This window comes from Pleurodeles waltl, chromosome 1_2 (genome assembly GCF_031143425.1).
Source record: "Pleurodeles waltl isolate 20211129_DDA chromosome 1_2, aPleWal1.hap1.20221129, whole genome shotgun sequence".
NCBI lineage: Eukaryota > Metazoa > Chordata > Amphibia > Caudata > Salamandridae > Pleurodeles > Pleurodeles waltl.
Window position 1 is genome coordinate 1161926661 of NC_090437.1, and position 27986 is coordinate 1161954646.

The window sequence follows — 27986 nt, forward strand, 5'->3', positions numbered from 1 at the left end:
AAAAGTAATTTATGAAATCTGTGCTTTACCCTCTGGTAGCATGGCAAACACGCCGTCAGACTTAGAGCAATAAGTATTTAGGCAGCACTCAGACAATTAAAAAATTAAAACACAGTGCATGAAAAAGCTCAAACCAATTTAGGGAAATAGAGTATATTTTAGCAAATACGATGACACCAAAATGACAAAACTCCAATCAGCAGAACCAGAGAGGTTTATTTTAATGTTTTAGTTCAAAATAGTACCAAGAAGCGTGAAGCACGAACTTAGGGTATCTAACTAAGGGTACACTGGACTGGGACAAAATCACAAGTTGAGACCAACCGTGCTGGATACAAGACTAGGTTCATCCCGCTGGAGGTTTTACTTTCTTCATTAGGTTTGAGGACTACACAGCATGGCTTTGCATCTCTCAGCTTTGGATGCGGTGAAGCTTATGGCTAGGATTTGCATGGCTCTGTGGGATTCGGTGTCAGTCTGCGTCTAGCCCCGTGAAGCTAGGGCTCGGAAGCTGCACAGTGATGCTCTGTGGGGCTCTGGGGCTCTGCGTCTCTTTGCGTCAGATCCAGCGAAGCTGTGCAGTGAGGCTCTGCAGGGCTCTGCATAACTTGGCATCAGATCTGGGCAAGCCTTTGGTTAGGCACTGTGCACGTCTCTGGGGCTCAGCTACTCTCTGTGTCGGATACAATGTAACCTTAAGTGATGCAGTGAAAAATGCACTCTGACTCCAGCTAAGGGTCAAGGACCTTGAGGACAGCACTTGTGAGTTAGGACTCACTCCCAAAGAGGCCAACAGAAGAGACATGGTCAGGTCTGATCAGCTGGAGAGCAGGAAAAGACTCTAGAAGCTTATGTTCCTGTAGCTCAAACAGGAGGTCAACCAATTGACACTTGGCATCACTTATGGGGTCGAGGGTTCAAAGCAAGCGGGTCCAATCTTCCTTCTTGAAACAGTAGGGTAATCTCTCTTCTGAATCTTCTCAGGTCCAGGAGAATTCTGACTACAGGTTCTGGGGATGCCACTTATTCTAGGAGCCAGTCTGTGATTGGGAAACACCCTTTTGTCTAACTCAAAAACTGTCTCTGGTCAGTTCTTCCCTTTCTCCCGGGTTTGGCTCCAGCCTGGCTAGTGAAACAATGGGCAGCATTGCAAAGGTGTTCACTGCATCTCCCAGGGACAGGGTAGATTTCTTTTGAAGTCATGAAAGGCTGGGTACAGCCCCACTTTACCCTTTGAAGTGTAATGAGGGCAGGGGCATAGCTGCTTCCCAGCCATCCTGCCAGGAAGACCCTCACTTCTCCAAGTCCAGGAGCTTTTGTCCACTGTCTGTGACGAATGCGCAGCACACCACAGAGGAGTCATTTACAGTCTGGTGACGCTGGACACTGGCAGAAAGGCACGTTTGGTTGAGCCTGGAAAATGCCAACTTTCTAAAAATTGCCATTTTCAAAATAGTCATTTAAAATCCAAATTTACCATTGAAAATTATTTTAAATTATAATGAACATTTTTCTAGCTGCTCCCTTAACTGCATTTTGCACTTATTAAATGCAATAAGTTGAAACATTGTTCTTCCTTTAAATATCTGTGAGTCTTTAGGGCCTACTTTAGGGGTGACTTGTAAATACTAAAAAGGAACATTTAAACCTGGTTTATTTGAGAAGTTGAAATAGCAGCTGAAGAGCTGCACACATGCTGCAATGGAAGGCCTAATGCAGGCTACTTTAGTGAGTTGCACAATGAGTTCTCCAGCACCATTGTAGCATTTAACTTACAGGCCCCAGATACAGCAAGTACCACATATTAAAGACTTTTAAATTAATTAAATGTACCAATCAGGTGTATAACAATTATACCATTTTACTATTGGTTAGCAAGCGTAACGTGTGCAGAGTCCTATAGCCAACGAAAACAGGCTCAGCAAAAATTGAGCACCTTTTCGACCTTTTCAATAATCCTTTCTTTTTAATTTTATTTCATATTGATCATGCATGCGTTAACTGCTATACTTATATTAGCTCGAATATATATATATTTTTTTATACATCCTGTTTCATTATTTTGTTCTGTTAGCATACTGGGATTGTTTGTTACCTGCAACTACAGGGAGGTTGCCAGGGAGTACATGTTTAATTTAGATTTTCTTTACTTTGGTTCTTGAGCAATTTATTTGAAATCCAGACTGCTCTGATTTATCCCAAAAATCAATTGATTCAACAAAGTCTTTTGATGTCTCGTTTCATTGCCGTCAACTGATTATACGTGTTAATGGCAAAGTGTCAAAATGTTCTCTTAAGTTTATCATACAGAAAACGCCATTATGTGTGCATGTTTTGTATGGGGGAGTGGTATTTTTACAGTGCTGCCTTTTATATTGTGCCTGTTTCTTACCGACAGATGTTTATTCAAGTTATACGATTGTATTTCACTGATTTATTGATGAAAAAGAAGATTGATAGAGAGCTGTTCCTCAATGTCCTTTCCACACTAGAGGCGGTAAGTCCCATGTGTTAAATAAAATATCTAAGTATTCCGTTTTCAATAAGTAACACTTACAATACTAATAAACAACCAGTTAATTGCAACACGGTATTTCAATGGCATAAAAACCCAATGTTTTCAGCATCCATGCATCATTTATATTCATTGTGTGGAACGTTTAGAAACCTCCTCATTCTCTGACAAGCCCAAGAAATTTTAAGATTCAGTTAACATTCTTTTTGTTTTGAATGAATGCCTAGAGCTTGCAAACAAAATGAAATTAGTTGTGTAGTCCCTTCGCTGCCAGGCCTTTTACCCTCCTGTGCCGAGCCTTTTTTTGGCTATTTGGGGCAGTTTGCGCTAGGCCCTCATAACTTTTTGTTCACATAAGCTACCCACGCCAAATTTGCGTCCTTTTTTTCCAACATCCTAGGGATTCTAGAGGTACCCAGACTTTGTGGGTTCCCCTGAAGGAGACCAAGAAATTAGCCAAAATACAGTGAATTTTTTATTTTTTTTTAAATGGGAAAAAAGGGCTGCAGAAGGCAGCTCGTGGTTTTTCCCTGAAAATGGCACCAACAAAGGGTTTGCGGTGGCAAGATCACCATCTTTCCAGCTTTCAGGAACAGGCAGACTTGAATTGGAAAACCCAATTTTTCAATACAATTTTGACATTTTACTGGGCCATACCCCATTTTGACTACTTTTTGTGCTTTCAGCCTCCTTCCAGTTAGTGACCAAAATGGGTGAGAAACCAATGCTGGATCCCAGAAATCTAAACATTTCTGAATTCAGCAAGGGGTCATTTTGTGCAGATCCTACAAGTGTTTCCTACAGAAAATAACAGCTGAAATAAAAAAATATTGAAATTGAGGTGAAAAAAACAGCCATTTGTCTCCACGTATTACTCTGTAACTTTTTCCTGCGATGTCAGATTTTTTAAAGTAATATACCGTTACGTCAGCTGGAAGCTTCTGGTTGCGGGGATATATAGGGCTTGTAGGTTCATCAAGAACTCTAGATACCCAGAGCCAATAAATGAGCTGCACCTTGCAATGGGTTTTTATTCTATACCGGGTATACAGCAATTCATTTGCTGAAATATAAAAAGTGAAAAATAGGTATCAAGAAAACCTTTGTATTTCCAAAATGGCCATAAGATAAGGTGTTGAGAAGCAGTGGTTATTTGCACATCTCTGAATTCCGGGGTGCCCATACTAGCATGTGAATTACAGGGCATTTCTCAAATAGACATCTTTTTTACACACTGCCTTACATTTGGAAGGAAAACATTTAGAGAAAGACAAGGGGCAATAACACTTGTTTTGCTATTCTGTGTTCCCCCAAGTCTCCCGATACAAATGGTACCTCACTTGTGTGGATAGGCCTAGCGCCCACGAATGAAATGGCCCAAAACACAACGTGGACACATCACATTTTTTCACAGAAAACAGAGGTGTTTTTTACAAAGTGCCTACCTGTGGATTTTGGCCTCTAGAATAGCCGGCACCTGGGGAATCCTAGCAAACCAGCACATTTTTGAAAACTAGACACCTAGGGGAATCCAAGATGGGGTGACTTGTGGGGATCTGACCAGGTTCTGTTACCCAGAATCCTTTGCAAACCTCAAAATTTGACCCAAAAAACACTTTTTCCTCTCATTTCGGTGACAGAAAGTTCTGGAATCTGAGAGGAGCCACAAATTTCCTTCCACCCAGCGTTCCCCCAAGTCTCCTGATAAAAATGGTACCTCACTTGTGTGGGTAGGCCTAGTGCACACGAAAGGAAATGGCCCAAAACACAACGTGGACACATCACAATTTTTCACAGAAAACAGAGGTGTTTTTTGCAAAGTGCCTACCTGTGGATTTTGGCCTCTAGATCAGCCGGCCCCAGGGGGGGGCAGAAATGGCCTAAAATAAATTTACCCCCCGGGGAGCGACCCTTGCTCCCCCTGCGTGACATTGGCGCAAAAAAAAGATCCCCGGTGCCTAGTTGTTTCTGCCCCCCCTTGGGGGCAGATTGACCTAAAATCGGCCGATTTGCCCCCAAGGGGGGGCAGAAATGGTCTAAATACAATTTGCCCCGCAGGGGAGCGACCCTTGCCTAATGGGTCGCTCCCCATCTAAAAAAAAAAAAAACACAAATGTTTTTTTTTGCCCTGGCACCTAGAGGTTTCTGCCCCCCCCCCCCGGGGGCAGATCGGCCTAATTATAGGCCGAAAAGGCCTTTAACAAAAAATGCCCCCCCTGGGAGCGACCCTTGCCCAAGGGGTCGCTCCCTCATGCCAATTTAATTTTTTTTAAAAACATCCCTGGTGTCTAGTGGGTGTTTTGACAGCCGGATTGCTTGCGGATTGCTTGCAATCCGGCTGCCAAAACGCTGAGAGAGACTTCAAAGGGAAGGAAATAACTTTCCTTCCCTTTGAAGTCTCTCGGCCTCCTCCACGTGATCGGAAGAGAAATGCTTTTGCATTTCTCTTCTGATCGCGCTGGAAGCTGAGCTTCCAGCGCGATGGGAGGAGGCCTCGTGACAATCGGCGCGCACTCGCGCGCTGATGTCACAGGGGGGATGGGGGGGTCGGGGGTGGAAGGGGAAGGGCTTCCCCTTCCATCCCTGCCTTGGGGGGGGGGGAACCCCACAGAGGGAGCGCTAGCGCTCCCTCTGGGCTCCGTGCCCAGGACGTAATGGTTACGTCCTGGGCACACGAGCACTGTGCCTCAGGACGTAACCATTACGTCCTGGGCACAGAAGGGGGTAGATGCTTTAACCAACCTATTTTAATGAATTTTCACAAAGGTATTACATAATAAAATGGATGTCCTATTCTAGCATAGCCGTCTAGAGACATCAGAGCGCTTGGTTGAAAAGAAGAAAGCAAAATTAATGTGGGCAGAACTTGAGTTTCCATTCAACATGTAAGGCAGTAGACTTAGTATTGCAATTCACATACACTTTGCATTCAGACATATTCCATACATCATTGGAAATCTTCTTGTATTTCATATACTTTCCTAAGGTAATCCTTCCACAATAGAGTTCTCCTCCACTTGGAAAGCTCATACCTTATCCTTACTTCTTAATTAGGTAAAAAGCATTGCAAGGCAGTTGCTATTCCTTTAAACAAGTGGAGTACAATGCCGAATGAATGCATTGTGGCTAGAACATGCTAGGACACAATACAGTAATAGTGTATGCCATCCATACACATTGAAGAACAAAATGACAATGATGTATGCCAAATTCGCTACCTATTGTTGGAGCAAGTGAACACACTTTGTCCGTCTTTTATAAACCACAGATATTTAGAACTTAGTTATGCTTCTTTGGGACACTGATCGGGTGAGAAGTGCAAGATTGTATAATTTAAAGTGATAGTCTCCATAAGAAATTACTTCATATCACCTTCATGTTAACAATCACTTTGTAACAGTCGTTATGGTGTCTTTCTTTTTTTTCACTGATATTTGCAGTAGCGAAGCTTAGTAATTTGTCCCTTTCTGGGAGATACGGTAAGTCCTCTTTAGAGGAGTACTAGGAAACCACTTGCAATTATAATTCAAATGCAGTATCCCAATTGGAATGGTTTGCATGAGATCTCGGCCAGACCAACCCCTCGAAATTGGAAGTCACTGCATGGCAAAAACACACAACAGGCAGCCCAGAGCTGGCGCACGGGGCCTTGCTGGGTATGCGCACAGGGAGGCTGCGCAGTCGGCCCGCTCCCCTTACTCACAGTACCTTGTCAGTGACTGGACAGCCATGTGCAGATGTCCTCAATCACGACGGTTGGGCCGAGCACAGAGTGGCATTGCAGAATGCTGGGCTGTGCTCGCCAAACGCCTGGCTGGAAGTGGTACATGCGCTGGGCTAGTAAATAAAGAAGCACTGCACGCGTTGGCTTGGCAAATGAAGAAGCGCTCAACAATCGCTACTTGGTAAACAAAGAAGCACTTTGATCTTCACTCGGGCAGCCGGGCTGTGTCGTTCCAGTTCAGCAATGCAGTGATTTTCTTACCGCTGGGCAGGCTGTGCGTTGATTCTGGCAGGCTGTGCATTGATTTTCGCTGCACAAGGAGTTTCTTTGCGGATATTAAGTCTTTTTGTCCCTGAGACTTCAGAAAAGGAGGCAAACTCAATCCAAGCCCTTGGGGAGCACTTCTCGGCAGAGGCCACCAAGGCCGCAGGGCAACAGCACGGCAGCAGTCCTTTACAGCAAAGCAGTCCAGATGAGTCCTTTGGGCAGCCAGGCAGCTTCTCTTGGCAGGTTGCAGGTTCTGGTGCAGTCTTTTTCAGGAAGCGTCTAAATCGGTAGGGTCAGGGACCCAGTTTATATACCCAAAAGTGCCTTTGAAGTGGGGGAGACTTCAAAGAGTGGTTTTGAAGTGCACAAGGTCCCCTTTCAGTACAACCCTGTCTGCCAGGGTCCCAGTAGGGAGTTTGGCAGTCGAGTGTGAGGGCAGGCCACTGTCCTTTGAAGTGTAAGTGTCAGGCCCTCTACCCTTCCAGCACAGGAAGACCCATTTAGTATGCAGATGTGTGCAGGTGTGACTGAGCATCCTGTGTTTGTGGTTGTCTGGGTGAAATGCACAAGGGAGCTGTCAACCAGCCCAGCTCAGCCCAGACATGGATTGGAGACAGGCTGTAAGGCACAAAAGGATTTAAGTGCAGAGAAATGCTCACTTTCTAGAAGTAGCATTTCTAAAATAATATAATAAAATCCAACTTCACCAGTCAGCAGGATTTTGTATATTCTTGCCATACTAAATATGACCTGTTTACCCCTTTCTGATCAGAACCTACCACCTAACAGTATATGAGGGTAGCCCTATTGTTAGCCTATGAAAGGAGCAGGCCTTGCAGTAGTAGAAAACAAATTTAGGAGTTTTCCACTACCAGGACATATAAAACACACAGGTATGTGTCCTGCCTTTCACCTACATAGCACCCTCTGTAGTATCAATCCTGGAGATGAAAATAAGTCCAGGTAGATGAAGTTGAAATCACGTTTATTTCAGATATACTTCATACATAGTAAAACAGGAACTCCAGTCTTCATCCAAACCTCCAGCACCATCAACTGTCCAGCACGGAATGCTGTCCAGCTGAGGAAGATACCAAATGCCAGGGGTGAAGCTGGAAGATACTAAACAGATCATACATAATACAAATACTCCTAAAACACAGAATACAATCCCACATTAAAACATTACACCAAAACACTATCTACATTATTATACTAGAAATAAACTCAATACTACACCACCCTCCTCCCCACACAAATTTATACCACAACAATCCTATTCAAGTTCCAAATCCGTCCATCATCAAGTTTGACAGCCCCTTTGTATATTTTAACAACTCCATATATAGGACTGAACCTAGATATGCTAGACTTGCTGGTTCCAGGTAATTTAATTTTAACTCTGTCACCAACACATACAATATTTTTTTTACCGATTTACGAATGTCATAGATTTCTTTTCTTCTCAGTTGGTGACGTTCATCCTTATTCTTAGCATTGCTTTTAATAACCTCACTATCTAAAGCATAAGAAAGATGCTTCTTAAGCCATGGAGGATCAATTTTAGTATGTGGCACACGTTTTTTAAACAATAAGAAAGGAGTCTGACCCGTGCTGGAATGTGGAGTGAATCTGTGTTCAACTTTCGTTTCTACCCAACTCTCCCAATCAACTCCATTCACTTTAGCCAACTGTATAGTTTATTTCAATGTTCTATTGAAACGTTCCACCATGCCATTGGTCTCTGGATGACACAGTGCACATTTTTTATGAACAATTCCTCTAGAAGAAAGAAAATCTCTCATGAATTTTGAGATAAATTGAACACCATTGTCAGACAAAATAGCAGCAGGATTACCCTCTCTGCTGAAAACCTTAGAAAGAAAATCCACCACTACTTTTGAAGAAATCTCCGAAGTTATGCAAACCTCCGGCCAGCGAGAAAGCATATCCATCAATACAATAATATACTTAGAACTAGACTTAGATGATACTGGTCCCATAATGTCAATGGCAACTTCTTCCCAAACTTCATTTGGAATTTCCTTAAGTATTAACGGTTGAGTCCTCACCTTAAGAGATTTGTCCGCTAAACAGCATTCATAGCAATCTCGTACTCTCCTTTCTAGAGCAATATCCATTCCCGGCCACCAATACAACGCCCTCATTCTTTCCTTAGTTTTACTTATACCAGGATGCCCAGAATGTGATAGAGCAAGGAGTTGATCACGTAGAGATGACGGAGGGACAAGTCTGTTACCTCTTAGTAACAATCCCTCATGTAACCACAATTCATTCCACACTTTCTTGTAAGAAGAAAGTGAAATATCACGGCAATCTTTCAATTCCTTTGACAACAACAATTGCATTACTTTAGAAAGATTCTCATCTTTAGTCAACTCCTCACGCCATTCAATTTCTGAAACACACCCATCTGTTAAGGCACACACTTGTATTTCGTCCTCTGTCCACCATGACATACTATCACACTCATCGGATACATCATCCACTACTAACCTAGACAAGCAATCAGCTGTTCTGTTGTCACAACCCGGAACATATTTTACTGTAAACTGATAATCTTGGAGTCCCACTATCCATTTACAGATGCGTGAAGATACATTGTCTAAACCCTTTTTCTTAAAAATCTCTTGCAAAGGTTTATGATCGGAACGTACCTCAAAAGATATTCCCCACAGAAATTGCCTAAACTTCTTAACAGCCCAATAAATCGCGAGTGCCTCCTTCTCAATTGTTGAATAATTAAATTCTGCACCATGAAGACTACGGGATGCAAAAGCAACAGTAGTCTCAACACCATTCCTTAGTTGTTTTAGTACACACCCTATACCTTTATCAGATGCATCAGTAATAAGATAACAAGGAATGCCTGGTTGAAAACTAGTTAAGAATTGGGCAGAATTCAGGGCTTCCTTAAGGTCCTGAAATTCCATCTCACACTCCTTTGACCAAACAAATTCACTGCCCTTCCTGAGCAAGGATCTAATTGTGTTTGATCTTTTAGCAAAGTTTGGAATATACCTGGCATAGAATTCTGCCATTCCTAAAAAAACTTGAATATCTTTTTTACAGCTTGGAGTGGATAAACGTATAATAGTATGTACTAAGTCATTTTTTGGTTTAACACCCTCACCAGATATAACATGTCCTAAATATGTTATTTGAGACTGGACAAATTTACACTTTTCTTTTTTCAGAGTGATTCCTTTGGCTTTGAACAATGAAAGTACACTTCTCAGTTTCTTAACATGCTCTTCTTGAGTGTTAGTAAATACAAGAACACCATCTTGGAAAAAACACACTCCCTTCAAACCCCCTAAAAGTCTTTGCATTAGTCTTTGGAAAACAGCCGCTGCTGAACATAAACCAAAAGGCATACGATTGAATTTAAAAACTCCAAATGGAGTAATAAAAGAGGTAAGGAGTTTAGAGTCTTCAGTCAGTTGTACTTGATGGTATGCAGAAGTAAGATCAAGAGTGGAAAAAACCTTTGCATCTCCTAATGTACTTATCATTTCATTGATGTTAGGTAGAGGAAATCTGTCCTCCACCACTTCCTTGTTCAAGTTGCGTAAATCAATGCACAGTCTAATGTCTCCAGAAGGTTTGGTCACAACTACTATAGGAGCTATCCATTGTGCTGCCTCAACCTCCTCAATGGTCCCACTGTCCTTAAGCCTTTCAAGTTCTTGTTTCACTTTTCCTCTTAAACTCATCGGAACATTCCGTACTTTAGAAGCCACGGGTAGAGCATCTTTTTTCAGGACAATCTGATGCTTATAGTCTTTTACACACCCCACATTGGAACTAAAAACCTCAGGATATTCACTCCACAATTGGCGTTCAAGATCAGACACTTCTTGGACCAAAACGTGCGGTACAGCATTAGGATTCAGAATTATTCCCAATTCCTTCTGATGGGGCCAGCTCAATATGGTATCTCCGACAACAGGAACATATATTTTCCCAACTATTTCACTGGCTTTGAAACCAAGCTTTGCTTTAAAATATCCTTTTAATTCAATAGGTTTGCCACCATACGAGAAAGGCAAAACATCTGGTGTCAAAAGATCAACTTTGCCTTCAAAATGTGTAACATAATCTTTTACAGACACCAGAGATAACTTTGCCCCAGAGTCCATCATCATAGTGACAGGAATATCATTAATCATCACAAGATCTTTTGGATATTCACAATGAATTGTGGAAATACAATTAACATCATTTACCACTTGTAAAATGAATGGTTGATTATCGTTGTCATCAGTAACTTCATTAATTTTTGCAATGTTCTTGTTAACAGACTTGCAACATTTAGCAAAATGACCTTTTTTGTTGCACCTATTGCAAACAACTTGGACAGCTGGACAATCTTTAAAATTTGCTAAATGTGAAGGTGAACCACATCTAAAACAAAAAGTCTTATTTTTGTTCCTTATATTTACAGAGCTTTTAGGTTTGGAATCTATTTTGTTTAAAGAAGGAGCAACTTTTGAATTCTTTAACATTTCAATACAGGATTGAGAATGCTCAATTTGTTTAGCAACTTTCAATACTTCATCAAGAGACGGATCACTCTTTGACCATAGAGCTTCTCTGATTTTGTCAGATTTGCATTCTAACATAAATTGGTCACGTATATGTTCCTCTATATTAGCACCAAAATTGCAAAGAGAAGCTAATTTGCGTAGTTTTGTTATATACAGTAGTCTTCAATAGATTCTTCATCCATCTGTTTGCTTTTCCCAAAATAAAACCTTTGTAGAAGAATAGAGACTTTGGGTAAGAAATGCGTGTCAAGACGAAGAAGCGTCTCATGAAAATCATTCAAGGGAGCATCACCAACTGCTCCATCCAAATTTGATACCGCAGGTAATGTCTCTAATATTTCCTGTCCTTCTGCACCTAAGCAGTGTTGGAGAAGTGACGTTTTCCTCTCAATGGACAAGTTTGTACCGCAGACTTTCAAATAAGTTAAGAAAACTTTTTTCCATTTTGACCAAGGAATTGTTGGTTCACCCGGAGAAGATGAGAGGAAAGGGGGAGGAGAGATGTTTTGCATGATGAATGTCAAAAAAAAATTAAATGAATAAGTAAGAAAACAAAAAATATAATTAAAAAGATACAAACAAGAAATCTGCAGAGAGAAGTGAAGAAGAAGGAACGAAAATAATGATGAAAAGATAAAAAGATTAAGTGAAAAAAAACTCAAGAGATTAGAGAATAGTAATAAACAATAGAAAGATTTTGTATTATTCAAATTTTCAAGCAGTACAATATTGTACTGAAATCCTGTTTACAAAACCTTAATAAAGACAAAGCTGAATATTCAGTAGAAGTGTGAATATACAAGTATTTTGAGAGCGACACTTTAGATAAATGGTAATGCATGCGCGAGTACCCATGTATCAGAAATATAAACATTAAAGCAACCTGCAACTCGTGCGTGTTAAGCGTTCAAAGTTGCTGCATGTTGCCAAGCAACCGAAAACAAAGCACGAGCAGAAAACATTTACTCTGACAGCACGGTACGTGCACAGAGTTAAATAAACACACCGCGCTCTTCGTTGCTATGCAACAAGGTACACAGCTTCGCGGCAAAAGGAAACACCCGTATTCATTCCCTCTCACAGCGCACAGCCACGTGCGCGTAATCAAATTAACACACCGCGCTCTTCGTTGCTATGCAACTAGATGCACAGCTCAGCGGTAAACGGAAGCGCGTTGGATTAAGAAAACAAAAGAGACACATGATTCATAAGCGACCGGAGAGTGAAGGAATCACCAAAGACTCAGTAAAACAAAAACCACGTATGCTGTAGTAAACAAATGATGTATAAACAGGAAAAAAAAATGAAGAGGAAAATATAAACAAATAAAACAATAAAGATGAATATAAAACAGATATTGAGAACGATGTAAAGATAGAAAAGGACACGGATGAAAGAAAATTAGTGATAGGTAACCAACAATACCAAGATCAAAATAGACCAGAGTTCCTGTCGAAGGATGGAGTTCGCCAGCTCGTCACCTAAATGTAGTATCAATCCTGGAGATGAAAATAAGTCCATGTAGATGAAGTTGAAATCATGTTTATTTCAGATATACTTCATACATAGTAAAACAGGAACTCCAGTCTTCATCCAAACCTCCAGCACCATCAACTGTCCAGCACGGAATGCTGTCCAGCTGAGGAAGATACCAAATGCCAGGGGTGAAGCTGGAAGATACTAAATAGATCATACATAATACAAATACTCCTAAAACACAGAATACAATCCCACATTAAAACATTACACCAAAACACTATCTACATTATTATACTAGAAATAAACTCAATACTACACCCTCCCCTTATTATACATATAAGTCACCCTAAGGGTGACTTATATGTAGGAAAAGGGTAGTTTCAGGCTTGGCAAGTACTTTTAATTCCGAGTCGAAGTGACAGTAAAACTGCACATGCAGACCTTGCAATGGCAGGCCTGAGACATGGTTAAGGGGCTACTTATTTGGGTGACACAATCAGTGCTGCAGGCCCACTAGTAGCATTTAATTTACAGGCCCTGGGCACATGCAGTGCACTTTACTAGGGACTTACAAGTACATTTAATATGCCAATTGGGTATGAGCTAATGTCACAATGTTTTAAGGGAGAGGGCATATGAACTTTAGCACTGGTTGTGAGAGAACAGGGGTGATTGCAGAGGCCCCCTAACTTTTATTCCCCATTTTCCACTTTTTGCTGGTGTTTTCCTGACTCTGATGGTGCCCTGGGTACTGCTAACCAGTCCCAGGGCCTGTGCTCTGTGTAAAATCAGTATGCAAATTAGGCTAATTATAATTGGCTACCTAGTCAACCTACCTATAAATCCCTAGTATATGGTAGGGCATGTAGGTTTAGGGACCCCAGCATAGGTAGTGCACCCATAGGTGCACTGCTGAGGTGCCCAGTGTCATTTTAAAGGCAGGCCTGCCTTGCTGGCTGCTTTTAATTTAAAGTTATATGCAAATTCGACTTTGGAATTAAAAGTAGTTCCAAAGTCTTAAACTACCTTATTTTTACATATAAGTCACCCTTAAGGTGTACCCTATGTGCCCCTAGGGCTGGGTGACATGTAACTATAAGCACAGACCTTATAAAAATAGTTTTATAAACCCTGGTGAGGTAAAACAGCTAAATTTGTTTTTCCCTCATTGTAGTGAATGGCCTCCATAGGCTAGAAAGGGGAGACTTTATTTGAATTTTTAAAGTCCTCTTAGGTAACAGATACCAGAAGTTTGGTATCAAATTAATTGTTATAATAAATCCCACAACTTCCAGTTGCGGGATTTAATATAACTTGTTCAGGTAAAGAGTTTTGAACTTTACCTGAAAAGTTGCCAACTTCAGCCCTGCAGTGTTTTTGCTACTGTGCTCTAATTGGCCAGCCTCTGGCAGCCTGGCCAGGCTGCCTTGATGATGTGTGAAGTAGCCTGGCTTCACACAAAGAGATGTGCCTGTTGGAGGAGATCTCCCCTCAGCAGATGGTGAGGCAGGAAGGGGGAGGGCTGCCAAACTGGTCTTGAAAGGCAGAGAAGGACATTTGGACCAACCCAGCAACACCCCCCACATCCTGCAAAACCCAGACAATTAGGTGCCCCCTTGATTAGATTAGGAGAGGGCAGGAGAGGGGTGTGTTTAGGATTTTTAGCCACACCAGTGGGTGGGCTCAGCTAGATGTAACCTCCAAAAATCACTTTCAGCCATGATGGATTTTTGAGGAATGTTGCTCCCTGGGATTGATTTTTGCAACACTTCCCAGGAAGTGGTCATCACAGGGGGAAGGACCCTGCATCTGCATGAACCACCTGAGGGGCCTATGGTCTCTCTCAACCCGGGAGTGAGTCCCAAACAGGTATGGTCTCAGCTTCTTCAGTGTCCAGACCACAGCAAATGCTTCTCTTTCAATAGCACTCCACCTCTGTTCCCGTGGTAATAGTCTTCTGCTAATAAAGACTACAGGTTGGTCTAGGCCCTCCTCATTCAGCTGTGCTAGGACCGCCCCTATGCCATGCTCTGAAGCGTCTGTCTGCATGATGAATTCTCTGGAGTAGTCAGGGGCCTTGACACAGGTGCTGTGCACATGGCTTTCTTCAGGGAGTCAATGGCTTTCTGACAAACCTCTGTCCAATTCACCAACCTAGGTTGCTTCTTGGATGTGAGTTCTGTTAAGGGGGCCACTATGGAGCCATAACCCTTAACAAATCTTCTGTAGTATCCGGTGAGACCTAAGAAGACTTTCACCTCTGTTTGGGTTCCAGGTGGTTGCCAGGCCTTGATTATTTCAATCTTGGCCTGGAGGGGCTGCACCTTGCCACCACCTACTAGGTGTCCCAAGTACACAACAGAACTCTGCCCATTCTCGCACTTACTGGCCTTGATGGTCAGGCCTGCCTGTTGAAGTGCCTGAAGCACCTCCTTGAGGTGGAGCAGGTGTTCCTCCCAGCTGGAACTATAGACAGCGATGTCATCTAGATAGGCTGCACAGAAGGCATCCTTGCCTGCTAGGACCCCGTTAACCAACCGTTGGAAGGTAGCAGGGGCATTGTTCAGTCCAAAGGGCATGACCCAGAACTGGTAATGACCATCAGGAGTAGAAAAAGCTGATCTCTCTTTTGCCCCTTCAGTCAAGGCGATCTGTCAGTACCCTGACATGAGGTCAAAGGTACTAAGGAACTTGACAGCCCCTCGCCTGTCTATGAGCTCATCAGCTCGGGGGATGGGGTGAGCATATGTCTTTGTGACAGAGTTGAGACCCTGGTAGTCCACGCAAAACCTAAGCTCTGGCTTGGCACTGGGAGCAGCAGCCTTGGGAACCAACACCACTGGGCTGGACCAAGGACTGCCAGACTTCTCTATCACCCCAAGAGCCAGCATCTTGGCAGCTTCCTCCTTGATGCCGGACCTCACCTTATCTGACACTCTGTAAATGTTATTTTTCACAGGGGGACTGTCTCCTGTGTCAATGTCATGGACACACAAGTGTGTGAGTCCAGGGGTGAGGGAAAACAGGGAAGAGAACTGCTCCAATAACCCGTAGCAGTCTCTTCTCTGATCTAGGGTCAGGCAGTCAGTGAGATTGACACCCTCCACTGACCCATTACGTTCTTTGGCAGAGAAGAGGTCGGGGAGAGGCTCACTCTCCTCTTCCAAACCCTCATCTGTCACCAGAAGCATGCTGACTTCAGACCTCTCAAAATGAGGCTTCAGTCTGTTTTTGATGGAGCACCCTTAGGGAGTTTCTGGGGGACTTGAGGTCCACTAAGTAAGTGGCCTCCCTCTTCTGCTCCTTAACCTTGAATTGGCTAGTCCAGCTGCCCTGGAGAGCCCTAGGCTCTACTGGGTCCATTATCCATACTTTGTTTCCAGGTGAGAATTCAACCAGGGTGGCTCTCTGGTCATACCACTGCTTCATCATCTCTTGACTGGCCTCGAGGTTGCACTTGGCCTGTTTCCACAAGCATTGCATGTGGTTGCGGAGGGCCAGCATTTAACTGACCACATCCTGGGAGGTTCCTGGGAGCTTTCTCCCACCCCTCTTTCACTATGTTTAGGGGTCCCCTGACAGAAGTTCAAAGGGGCTGAACATCACCCCTTTCCAGCCTCTCTATAAGCAAAGAGAAAGCATGGTAAGAAGACATCCCACTTACGCGTCATGGCCTCTGGTAGGCCTGTGATCATGCCTTTTAGGGTCTTGTTGAACCTTTCTACAATCCCATTGGATTGAGGATGGCAAGGGGTGGTGAACTGGTAGGTCACCCCACACGTATCCCACATGGACTTGATGTACGCAGACTTGAAGTTTGTGCCTCTTTCAGACCCAACCTCTTTTGGGAATCCTACACTGATAAATATCTCCATCAGAGCTCTGGTCACCACTGGTTCAGTCACTGTCCTTAGAGGAATCGCCTCTGGATAGCGGGTGGCATGAGCCACCAAAACCAGGATGAACCTGTTTCCTAGGGCAGTTTTGGGGTCAAAGGGACCAAAGACGTCAATGCCCACCCTTGCAAAGGGCGTGCCAATGATGGGGAGCGGGATTAGGGGGGCTTTTAGCCTTTTCCCTTTCTTCCCTATAGTCTGACAGGTTGGGCAGGACCTACAGAAAGCATCTGAGGCTACCCACATTTGTGGCCAATAAAAGTGGGTGACAAGCCTGGCAAAGGTCTTATCTTGCCTCAAATTTCCCACCAGGGGGATGTCGTGAGCCAACCCCAATAGGAAGGCCTGTTAGCACTAGGGAACCACCAGCACACATGCTTCCCCAGCTTCTGGTACTTTGAGCTCACTGTAAAGGACATCATTCTCCCAATAGATATGGTGATCGCCAGAGGCTTCACCTCCTGCCTGGGCTGTGGCATTTCGCACTCTTTCTGCGCTTGGCAGAACTCATCCCTGGTTGTCTCACCCTCAACTTGCCAGCCAGCAAGCTCAGGCAGGTTACCCAGGGCGGCGATGTCCTCCCCAATTGGCTCAGGGGCCTCCTCCTCTGGGACCATATCAGCCACCACAGGAACGTCAGTAGTCATGCTGGCTCCTGTGTCACACAGAACCTCCACCCTTTGCCCATTAATGGTGACGTACTGCCTCTACTTGGAAGTATTGACAGGCATGTGTGATTTTGGCACCATTTACTCATCTCCCAAGGACACTAGGGTTACCTCTATCTGTTGCCCAAAAGTATCTGGGACTGCCTCCTCGCCGAGCGCTATGCTAGCCAGACAAGGTGTCTGCCCTCCAGTGGGGAGCTGTGCCCGCATGGGACACTTGAAGTCGCCCTTGTAGTGACCAAACTTGGTGCACTCTAGGCATTTGGGTACAACTCCCTTTCTTTTTATCAAAGAATCCTGGTCTCTTTTCATATTCAGGTTGGGACTGGTTACAACCACCCCCCTGGGAAGTTTTTCTCTCCCCTCTTTCTTCTGATGGAAACCCTGACCACGTTTGTGGGTGCATCCCAGATAACTTTTTGGACACTCTGGTGCTAACTCAGAGGTCTGCCTCCTCAGCAAGCTTTCTAGGATCAGTCATCTTTCTGTCAGCTAGGTGCTGGCGCACCCCTGTAAAGCAAACACTGAGCATATGCTCTTAGGATCAAATTATCTAACCCCATGTAGTCATCTACTTTACTGTCCCGCACCCAACCCTTCAGTGCCTTACTGGAAACATCAAAAAAGTCTACCCAAGTTAGTGTGGAGAGCTTGATGCTGTCCCTGAACCTCTGGCAGTACTTCTCAGGAGTCAGCCCAAACTTGGCAAGTAAAGTGGGTTTCATGGGTGAGTATGTGTTCTGACCCTTTGGATCTAATGTCCCTCCCAACAACTGCCACATATCCCCACAATCCTGCCCCCCATTGCTCTTAAGGAACCCCCTGAGCGCTTAGTGCAAATTCATAAGCAGCCAACCATTTATCAATGCCATGTCCCGCCACATAACTTGGCACCACATTTTTCGGTATAACAACCTTCTTGTCCCCAGCAGGTCCTGCATGTATGCTGCCACCATCACTGCTGGATTCAGACTGCCTAGCCTTGATGTCCGGCTCTTTGTGACTCAGTTCATGAACCAACAAAAGTTTCTTCTCAGCCAAAGCCCTTTCAGCCTCAGCTTGTTTGACTTTTCTCTCAGCCTTTCTTTCCTGTGCCTCCATGTTTAACTTTGCCATTTGCAATTGAAATTCACTCTCCTCCCTCCTTTCCTCTGTGTTCAGGCCATGGCTAGAGACACTGCTCCCTGGTTTAGCACCGGGTACAATTCCAAGGGTAACATCCCCCGCTGCTGGTGGCAAATCCTCTGAGGGGCCATCCTCTGGCTCCTCCACCACAACATTCTCTTGTGAACGGGCTTCTGCCCAGGCCCTAAGCGCCTTTTGGTACTCCTTCCTGGAGGCACCCCGGGTAGGTACTCCCATCCCCTTGCAGAACCCCTTCATTTGGCTAACAGTGTATGTCTCCAGCTTGGCTAGATCAAACTCTCCAGCTCCTGCTTGGGACCCAGCCAGAGACATGTTGTATGAGAATTTGATGAAACTGGCAAGCAGAAAAACGAAATTGCAGAAAAAAGAGAAAAAATCAAGAGGACCTTCAACTGTGGGTAGATAGTGTACACATAGCTATTGTATGTTACTGCTAAATACAAGTCCTATCCTCACCACTAATCACCAATGTTAGAAATGGGGTCTGTAGTTGGCAGAGGTATACACCCTTGTCCAAGTAGGGACCACAATCCTAGTCAGGGTAAATCACACACAATCCAAATTATCCTGTGCCCACCCTCTGGCAGCTTGGCACTGAGCAGTCAGGCTTAACTTGGAAGGCAGTGTGTAAAGTATTTGTGCAATAAATCATGCAATAACACAATGAGAACAAGGCAGAAAGACACCACACAGGTTTAGAAAAATATAGGATATTTATCTAATTGAATTAAGGTCAAAACTATCAAGTTTTGATTATCACAAGTTGAAACATCACTTTTGTAATGATAAGAAGAGTCTTTAGGTCTTAAAATCAACAACTGTCTTTTGCAAGCATAAAGTACCTGGTTTGCGTCAAAATTACACGCACAAAGACCGCAGACGAGGAGATGTGTGGAAAAAGGTAGGTGTGCACACAGATGAGGCGTCTATTCTTTTCCACACGGCAAGGACATTGCGTCGAATTCAGGCATGTAGGCTTCAATCCTCTTTGCGATGCGGGGTCTTTTGATGCCGAGGGATGATGCGGGGAAATCCTGGGCATGCTGGACAAAGTCACAGGTGCTGCATCAATCCGGTGGGCGATGCAGCAGAGTTTCTGTCGTACGGCTAGTGCTGCCTTGATTCCTCTCACAGGAAGTCGGGCTGCATCGTTCCGGCTCGGCGATGCGTCGATCCGTTGGGCTGTGCGTCGAAGTTTCAGTTCGCAATGCTGGTGCTGCGTCGATCTCCACTTGGGGAGCTGGGCTGCGTCGTTCTGGTTCAGCGATCAGTGATTTTCTCACCGCTTGGCAGGCTGTGCATCGATTTTCGCTGCACAAGGAGTTTCTTTGCAGAAATAAGTCTTTTCGTCCCTGAGACTTCAGGAACAGGAGGCAAGCTTAATCCCTTGGAGAGTACTTCTTAACAGAGCCAGAGGCCAGCAAGGCAGCAGGGCAACAGCAAAGCAGCAGTCCTTTACAGCAAAGCAGTCCAGCTGAGTCCTTTGGGCAGCCAGGCAGATTCTCTTTGCAGGTTGCAGGTTCTGGTGCATAGTCTTTCCCAAGAAGTGTCTAAATTGGTAGGGTCAGGGACCCAGTTTATATACCCAAAAGTGCCTTTGAAGTGGGGAGACTTCAAAGAGTGGTTTTGAAGTGCACAAGGTCCCCTTTCAGTACAACCCTGTCTGCCAGGGTCCCAGTAGGGGGTTTTGAAGTCCATTGTGTGAGGGCAGGCCACTGCCCTTTGAAATGTAAGTGTCAGGCCCTCCACCCTTCCAGCCCAGGAAGACCCATTCAGTATACAGATGTGTGCAGGTGTGACTGAGCATCCTGTGTTTGTGGTTGTCTAGGTGAAATACACAAGGGAGCTGTCAACCAGCCCTGCCGAGACAGGCTGTAAGCCACAGAAGGATTTAAGTGCAGAGAAATGCTCACTTTCTAAAAGTAGAATTTCTAAAATAGTACTATTAAATCCAACTTCGCCAGTCAGCAGGATTTTGTATTACCATTCTGGCCATACTAAATATGACCAGTCTACCCCTTTCTTATCAGAACCTACCACTCAAACAGTATATAAGGGTAGCCCTAATGTTGGCCTATGAAAGGAGCAGGCCTCACAGTAGTGGAAAACGAATTTAGGAGATTTCCACTACCAGGACATATAAAACACACAGGTATATGCCCTACCTTTTACCTGCATAGTACCCTGCCCTGCTGGTTATCCAGGGCCTACATAAAGGGTGACTTACATGTGGAAAAAGGGGAATTTCAGGCTTGTCAAGTACTTTTCAATGCCAAGTCGAAGTGACAGTGAAACTGCACACACAGGCCTTGCAATGGCAGGCCTGAGACATGGTTAAAGGGCTACTTATGTGGGTGGCACAATCAGTGCTGCACGCCCATTAGTAGCATTTTATTTACAGGCCCTGGGCACATGTAGTGCACTTCACTAGGGACTTACAAGTAAATTAAATATGCCAGTTGGGTATGAGCCAATGTCACCATGTTTTAAGGGAGAGAGCATATGCACTTTAGCACTGGTTTGCAGTGGTAAAGTGGGCAAAGTCCTAAAACCAGCAAAAACAGTGTCAAAAAGTGGAGGTAGGCAGGCAAAAAGTTGGGGGTGACCACCCTAAGGCTGTCAGGTCTAACACTTGTCGATTGTGAGAACATTTATCTTGCTTGTGAGTTGTATTTCTTCTCAAAGTTATACAGTTGAAGCTGAGCAAATTGAATTTTATCATTGAGAGTACAGAATGAGAAAATCTAAGGCATTGATTGTGCTGCAAGTAATGTAGTTTGAATAATGTTTTGGAAGATGTGGACATCCTTTTGATGAGGAACATGTAATTACCGTGGGCTGGGTCAGAGAAGAATATAACTATACTTTTAATGTGTGGCTAATTTGACATGAAAGTATGATGCAATAGAAATACCACAACTCTTCACTTCCAGAACACTGGCAGCTTGATGTGAATGAAATTGTTACATATGTTGTTACACAGAGAGCATTTTATGAATGTTGTGCTTTGAAAAGAACGTTCGTAAAGCATTTGTGTTTCATAATAAACAAAGATGCATTTTAAAAGTCCTTTTCTGACTTCCCTGCTGTGCAAGCACAAACAAAAATTATTGGTTGTTGCTCCATACAAATGCCTTATTTAGCTTTAAAGGGACAGAAACAGCATGAGATCATTGTCATTAGATTAAGACATCCAATTAAAATGGGCCATTGTACATATGATTAAAGCAAAGAAGCAAAAGTTTTTTCACATTAGTGTAAAAACGTTCTTCTAAATATCTGTGTCTCCTGTTGATGCTATTCCTGAATGAGGGAAGACGTAAACGGAGGTGCTTTGTCAAGTCGGCGTATGGTATATGACAGAAAGACATATTTATAGAAACCTTTATTTACCATTTGCTCATTTAAAGACTGATAATTCTGTGTTTTCTCTTCAAATCCAATGTATCAATCCCTGCTATGTTTTAGTAGTTTGACAAGAGAGAAGCCAATTTTCTGTAATCATGACCTTAGCCACTACTTAATGACTCACATTAACATCCAAGTATCAGCAGTATTGGTGGTGTTTGAATTTGAAGGTGATAATAGAAGTCAGTTTTTGTTTTATTTTAATTTGTGAATTGCGACATGCCTGATGGTGGCATCAAATGTATCATGTAAATGAATTTTCATTGTTGCCATTGATATTTTTAACAAATGACATTTTGCAGAAAAAAAATAAAATACCTTTGGCAGCCTTAACTTCTGACAAATCTGTTTACAATATACAGTAGGTAGAGCTACAACAAACTCATTACCTTTATTTTAAACTCTTTGGTCCTGATTCACAAAGGTAGAGCTGCATGTTGTGTAAGATTACTACTTTTAAGTATTCACAAACCACGTGCAGAATTTTAAGATGTTGCACTTCCTATACTTGTGTGTGGAGCACATCTGGAGACTCTGCACTCTGTAAGGAGAACACTGCACACATACTTATAGGGATTGCAGAGTCACAGATCTCCACATGTAGTTTGTGAAAACCGAAAAGTAGTAAACTTACACAGAAGTGTGTTTGCCTTTGTGAATTAGAACCTGTGTGACCACTTGCCATCACACACCCAAACGTCGTTTAACTAAGAGCTGTGCCTCTTGCCAAGTGATGATATGGCCACAATATTAGGAAGTAAAGTGGTACTGAAAGAGCAAATCTCTGTAGAATTAGTATGAAGTAAGAGCAGAAGAGTAATAGAGTGGTGAGTTTTTTTAAAGTATGATGAAAAATATTCAGTAATTACTCAAAAAACTAAAGGTGAAAACAGCAGAGAAATGTATTATTAGAAAAATACCAAGAACATTGTTTTCAATACCTACATCAAATCTATCCAGCTGAGGCTTTGCCAAGAATAATGAAGGCAAGTGCAGTTCGGCAGCGATTCCACCACACACCCTTCGGCTCCTAAATATGCAAATATTTTTAGTGAGGACTGAATGCAGCCTAGAGGTGCTTCAGCATGTGTGAACAATTTGTGCAATGAGTAAACACTACATTGCCTTCATTGCCCTGGCGAAACATTCTTAGTGCAATGCATATGGTCAAAATATATTTATGTTTAGGGAGTATCACTTTTATTCTTATCTGCTCCCGACTGTTTCCAGAATACACTGCAAATATACATCTCATACCTGCCATCATTTGAAAAATTCAAAGTCAGCTTGACAAACTCAAGATCTACAATGAAGGCTCATGTAACAACAAAAAAACTGTGCTACATACCAACACTTTACTAGTAAGCCCTGTAATATAATGGCATGTATAAAATATTGTCTGTAGGCAACTGGGATTTAATTCACGTAATCAGTTAATTTATATCTGGACACCTTCTCATTTGACTTCATGACACTCCTTCTGAGATTTCCGCTTCAAACATGGGTATATTTAAGTGATCTATAAATTAGCCTTTATTCATTTAAATTTAATTATATATGCAAATGGGAAGAGTGAATATTCTGTGAGTTAACTTAGTATGTTATGAGTTATATTTGACATTTAGAGCCATTTACTTGAGTGATGAAAATGCCATACGTTTAAAGCATTTCCAACTTTTACATCTCATTTTCGAACAATGTAAAAGATATGTAAATTATGCTTCTAGGAGCGTCTGTTTGCAATTCAGAATAGGTAAATTATAGTGGTAATTTGGTGTATGTGACTGCTCGTATCTCAATTTTTTCCCAGACATGTTTTCCATTTTTTTCACACCAGCAGATGTACTGGAGAAACTGTTGATTTTTAGTTTTTTATTTCTAAATTTTGTTGATAGCTTTGTTTCTTTTAATTTTAACTTCTTTTGTGGCAATCTCCTTTACCCATCTCTCTTATAATTTCTTTAATTTATTTTTCAAGCTGGGGCAATAATTGATTCACAAATTGGGACCTGCCCCTATGAGAGAGTTTAACTTTTAGGAATCATGAAGGTGGCCTCCGATGGACCACTGCCTGCTCCCTCCAGTGTCTTTTGCAGACCTCCATTCCTGCATTTGTACCCAGTGCCAGAGGGTTGCAATTTTCAGCCTGCCTACCGAATATTTATTAAGTAGGCTGTTTTACAACCCACTGCACATTTGTGATGCAATTATTAGGACATTTTTCACATCGCAAGTTGCATTCCTCTTTGCAAACCAGTCAGCGTGCACATTGCACATCCCCAGTTTACAAATGGAATAATAAATCAGGCTCCATCAAACCACTCACTCTGAGGCTCTGTTGCACGTAAATATTTAGCAAGTTGCAGATTTACAGTATGAATTAAAACCATGAACAATAACAAAAAGTACATGAACACTTAATTTGAAGATTAACTGTAGTTAATTTAACTTATTTTACAGCTTTCTTCTAATTAATGAGTGATGCAATCTTAACTTCCAAACATTGTTCAAATAATGACTTCATCGACAGATCATATTGTACATTATAAATAATTTTTCAGGAGCCATTGCAATGCGATGGCGGGAAGGGAATCCACTGTTATTGCTGATATATTGTAATACTACATCAGATAACAACAATATACTGATGCCATTAGGTCAAGGCCTAGAGATTAATGGAAACTGCTACATATGTATTTAAATGACCAAGTCCCTAAAGATTTAAGATTTGTCTGATAGACCCTCTTATGTGCTCAAATAGACCCTTTCGTCAAACATTATATGAATCATCTATGAGACACCATTAGGTCACTTCAGTACGCATAACGCCTGTTGGAATATACATGCTGCTAGAGTTGTGGAGATATTGTCTGCATCTTCTACAGCACATTTTTATGTATCCCTCCATCGAAGTCTCAAATGTATTACTATCCACTTATTGTAACTCACTGTTTTGCTGTAAAAGACTAAAGATTTTAAAAATAATATTTCTTCAATTAACAATATTAAAGACATAAGTCACATGAGATATATTGTCACATCACGTATGATAATATTTCTTTCACCTAATATCTGCAAAACCAGGATCCGCATGGCAGATGGAAGACAAGAATGTGTGGCTTTACTTGTCTGCAAGTTAATGAACAGCATTCAAGGCCATAATGTGATACGGGGGTACTCTCTTCACTTCCAAGTACTAACTGAAGCACCAGTGATCTGTAACCTCTGCAGATTAGAGAGCATACCAACTGAGTGCAATACCTACAAGGTTCAATTTTTGTTGCACCTTCATTAGTGAGGTGGCCTCCAAAGTTTGCATTTTGCTGAACACATTGTTAAGACGACTGGCTGATGCAGCATAGTTGGTGACATCATGATATGTTCCCAACTCCATATTTATGTTCTTTCATTATGATCTAGACTGTTAAACACTATATAATTTGCAGTGTAATTGTCTTTCATCCTTTGTATCATTGTTAATGTTTGGTGCTTTAATTGTGGGCGGAATTTGAGCATGTATTGGTGAATGGTATAAACAGAGTTTGCCTTGCGCGCTGCAGTGTCTTCGTAGCCTATATCATTTCACCATTTGTGATTAATATGCATGGTTGGAAGTTCGTAGGGGAAATGTATTACATGTATTGCATAACAGTTTCTTTTATTTAGAGGTATTTAACTTCCATACCTTGATTGTAGATGATTCTCTGTGTATAGGAATTAGTTATTCAAATGGATTTTCAGTTTTTTGCGTGATCTATACTGATTCTTCCCTGAGGTTGGCTTTGAATTCCTTTTGTTACTGTTTGAAAAGAGCACGCATTTGGTTCATATATCATTGATATGAACATTTAGCTGGTACTATATATATAGAAGTATATACGAGTAACTACGAATAATGGGGATGTCATTCACCAAGCGGTGCTGAGTGACATCAATGAAAAAATGAGAGTAAAGCTTACATTGTCCATGATGTCACTAGAGACCTGAGGGGAAAAAACATCCCCCTTATTCATATTTTAACCATCTGTAGTTTTATGTTGTAAACCCACCCCCAAAAAAATAATCTGCCCCTCTTACAACACGTTTGCAAGGGTAGACTTGGAGTGCTCCATTACTCAAAACATGTAAAGAAGTAATATAAAGCTAGCCTCCTGCCACCAATTCTCTCTATTTTTGAGACACCCTCCACCTTCCTTAATTTCAGAAAATGAATACCCGGCTGCCTGCCACCACCCACACCACCCTGTGCACAACCCTCGCCACTCATCACTTCTAGTCAACTATTCCTTATGCAGTTGTCCCATTTTATGCAATGCTTCTTTTTTCAAATGCAGTTTGTGTAAAGGAGGTGAAAGAGGGGAGTGAAATTACCCAGCATAAATGATAGGTCTAGATTCATTCTCGAGCTGTGAAAAAAGTAAGCAAGTCTGCTGGTGAAATTGCTGTACAACAGGTGGAAATAGATCTTGGGCTGTAGCGTGTAAAAATATTTGACTTTTGAATATATTTGTGGTAAACGCTGTCGGTTTTGTTTGAATTCATTGCCAATTTGCTATTTTTTGAAATACCTCTGGTAACAATGAAATATCCTTTACATGGTGCAATATGGTAATTATGTGCAGTACTGGGCAATTTCTGCTAACAATTTCATCCTTTATCACAACAACTTCCGATACTGCCTACACGTGTCTATTTATGTGACACAGCCAGCTACTTCAGCAAATCACATCTATGACACGGTGCTTACTTTTTTGTAGAACGTAAATAATAAGAATAGCTTTGTCTAGAACAGGCTTCTCCATGAGTAGTTAGTAACTATAAGCTTTTGCTTGTTTGAACTATTATATCTATAGCAAAGTTGAAAAGTATGCATTTGAAACACAAATGTGTGTATTTTCAAAACTCGTAAGCTTATGTTTGGAGAAAAATGATGACTTTCCAAAATATATTTAAAGGTGACATATGACTGAAAATTAAAATGGTACTGATTATTAACTTGGTGCTATGGGCACTGTATTATTAATGTAGAGGCATTCCACGTTGATAAATAATTTTTCTATCACTCTAGCGACCATGTCTGTTGCATCAAAGAGATCACTGCTGATAATCTTGATGCATCTGCTGGCTACTAATGTAATCTTTGCCGATATGGTAACTATTCGATGTCTTCTAAAGTTAGTAGCTCCAGAGGATTTTCATTTAACATAAGTAGCTCTTATTACAGAAAAGGTTGGAGACCCGTGATCTAGAACTACTCTGCTAGAAAAAAAATGATTGAAAAACAATCCTGCGTTTCTGATCCTACATTTGTCCAGAAGGATGTTTCCATAATAACATTCTTGAGCAATAAATAAAAAAAGAAGACCGTCCAACTTCAGCCTACATATGGGCAAGTCACTTCATACAGATCTGACAAATCAAGCCCTTTTTCACTAACAAAGACATTATACGCACAATTGGAATCCAAACCAATCACGGAATTTCAAGTGGGTTACTTTTAATAGCATGTTTTTTTCCGCGTTTTTCACTTTAAATGTGTTTTTTCACCAGGTTTTCCATACCACAGAGTTTCTCTGTGTGTGCTACAGATAGGGTGACATCTGGTTTGGTAGTGTTATGTCCTTATATATTTTTAAAACATGTTTATTTTTTTTAAACACGTAGTATGTAATTTTTACACGTTTACCCCAGAAACGGTGTAGATAATTATGATCAGCATAGGCTTCAGGCCATCATGCACGATTTTCATATAGAGACTCATAAAAAATACAGTTGTCTAGATTTGAGCTCTGTCCTGGGTAGTTGTGTGCGTCTATTGCACCCTACATTTAAATGTAAAAAAAGTACAGAATAAATAAGATTTTAATAGCCATACTTGAAAGATTGTTGGCATATCCGGTATTGTGAAAATGCCCTGAAAACGAAGACATAACATACATATTTGTAAAGTGTATATTCACAGCTTTGAGCATCTGAGCACTGAATAACAGGGGCTGTATTATGCAGAATCTACATGGGGGCAGCTGGCGTTTGCACCATCTTTTTGTATGTGTGAGGCAATATGGCATTACAACAGGAGTCACACGTGCTCACATAGCCCCTTCTGTAATTTGGATCATGCTGGTGTGATCCCAAGGAGGGCTGCTCTTATTTGTCAGAGAAGTAGCCCCATTTTAATGAGGGATTTTTTGGGCTTGTGCCATTTTGCAGACCTGGGAGCAAAGACGAAGCCTCTGTCCTAAGGCACCACATATTGGACATATAGTCACTGCTCCGCTGAGGGCACCCCATGTGAGAGGGGTATGAGAGGCT

General features: G+C 42.1%; 1 protein-coding gene across 1 annotated transcript in view; it reads left to right on the forward strand.

Moving 5' to 3' along the window:
• Window positions 1–27986, forward strand: part of EVC (EvC ciliary complex subunit 1) — a 436134-nt gene that overhangs the window by 47851 nt on the left and 360297 nt on the right. Inside the window, exon 6 of the mRNA XM_069203012.1 lies at window positions 2399–2497. Within this exon, the coding sequence (XP_069059113.1) occupies window positions 2399–2497 (99 nt within the window). The remainder of the gene's footprint in view (window positions 1–2398; window positions 2498–27986) is intronic.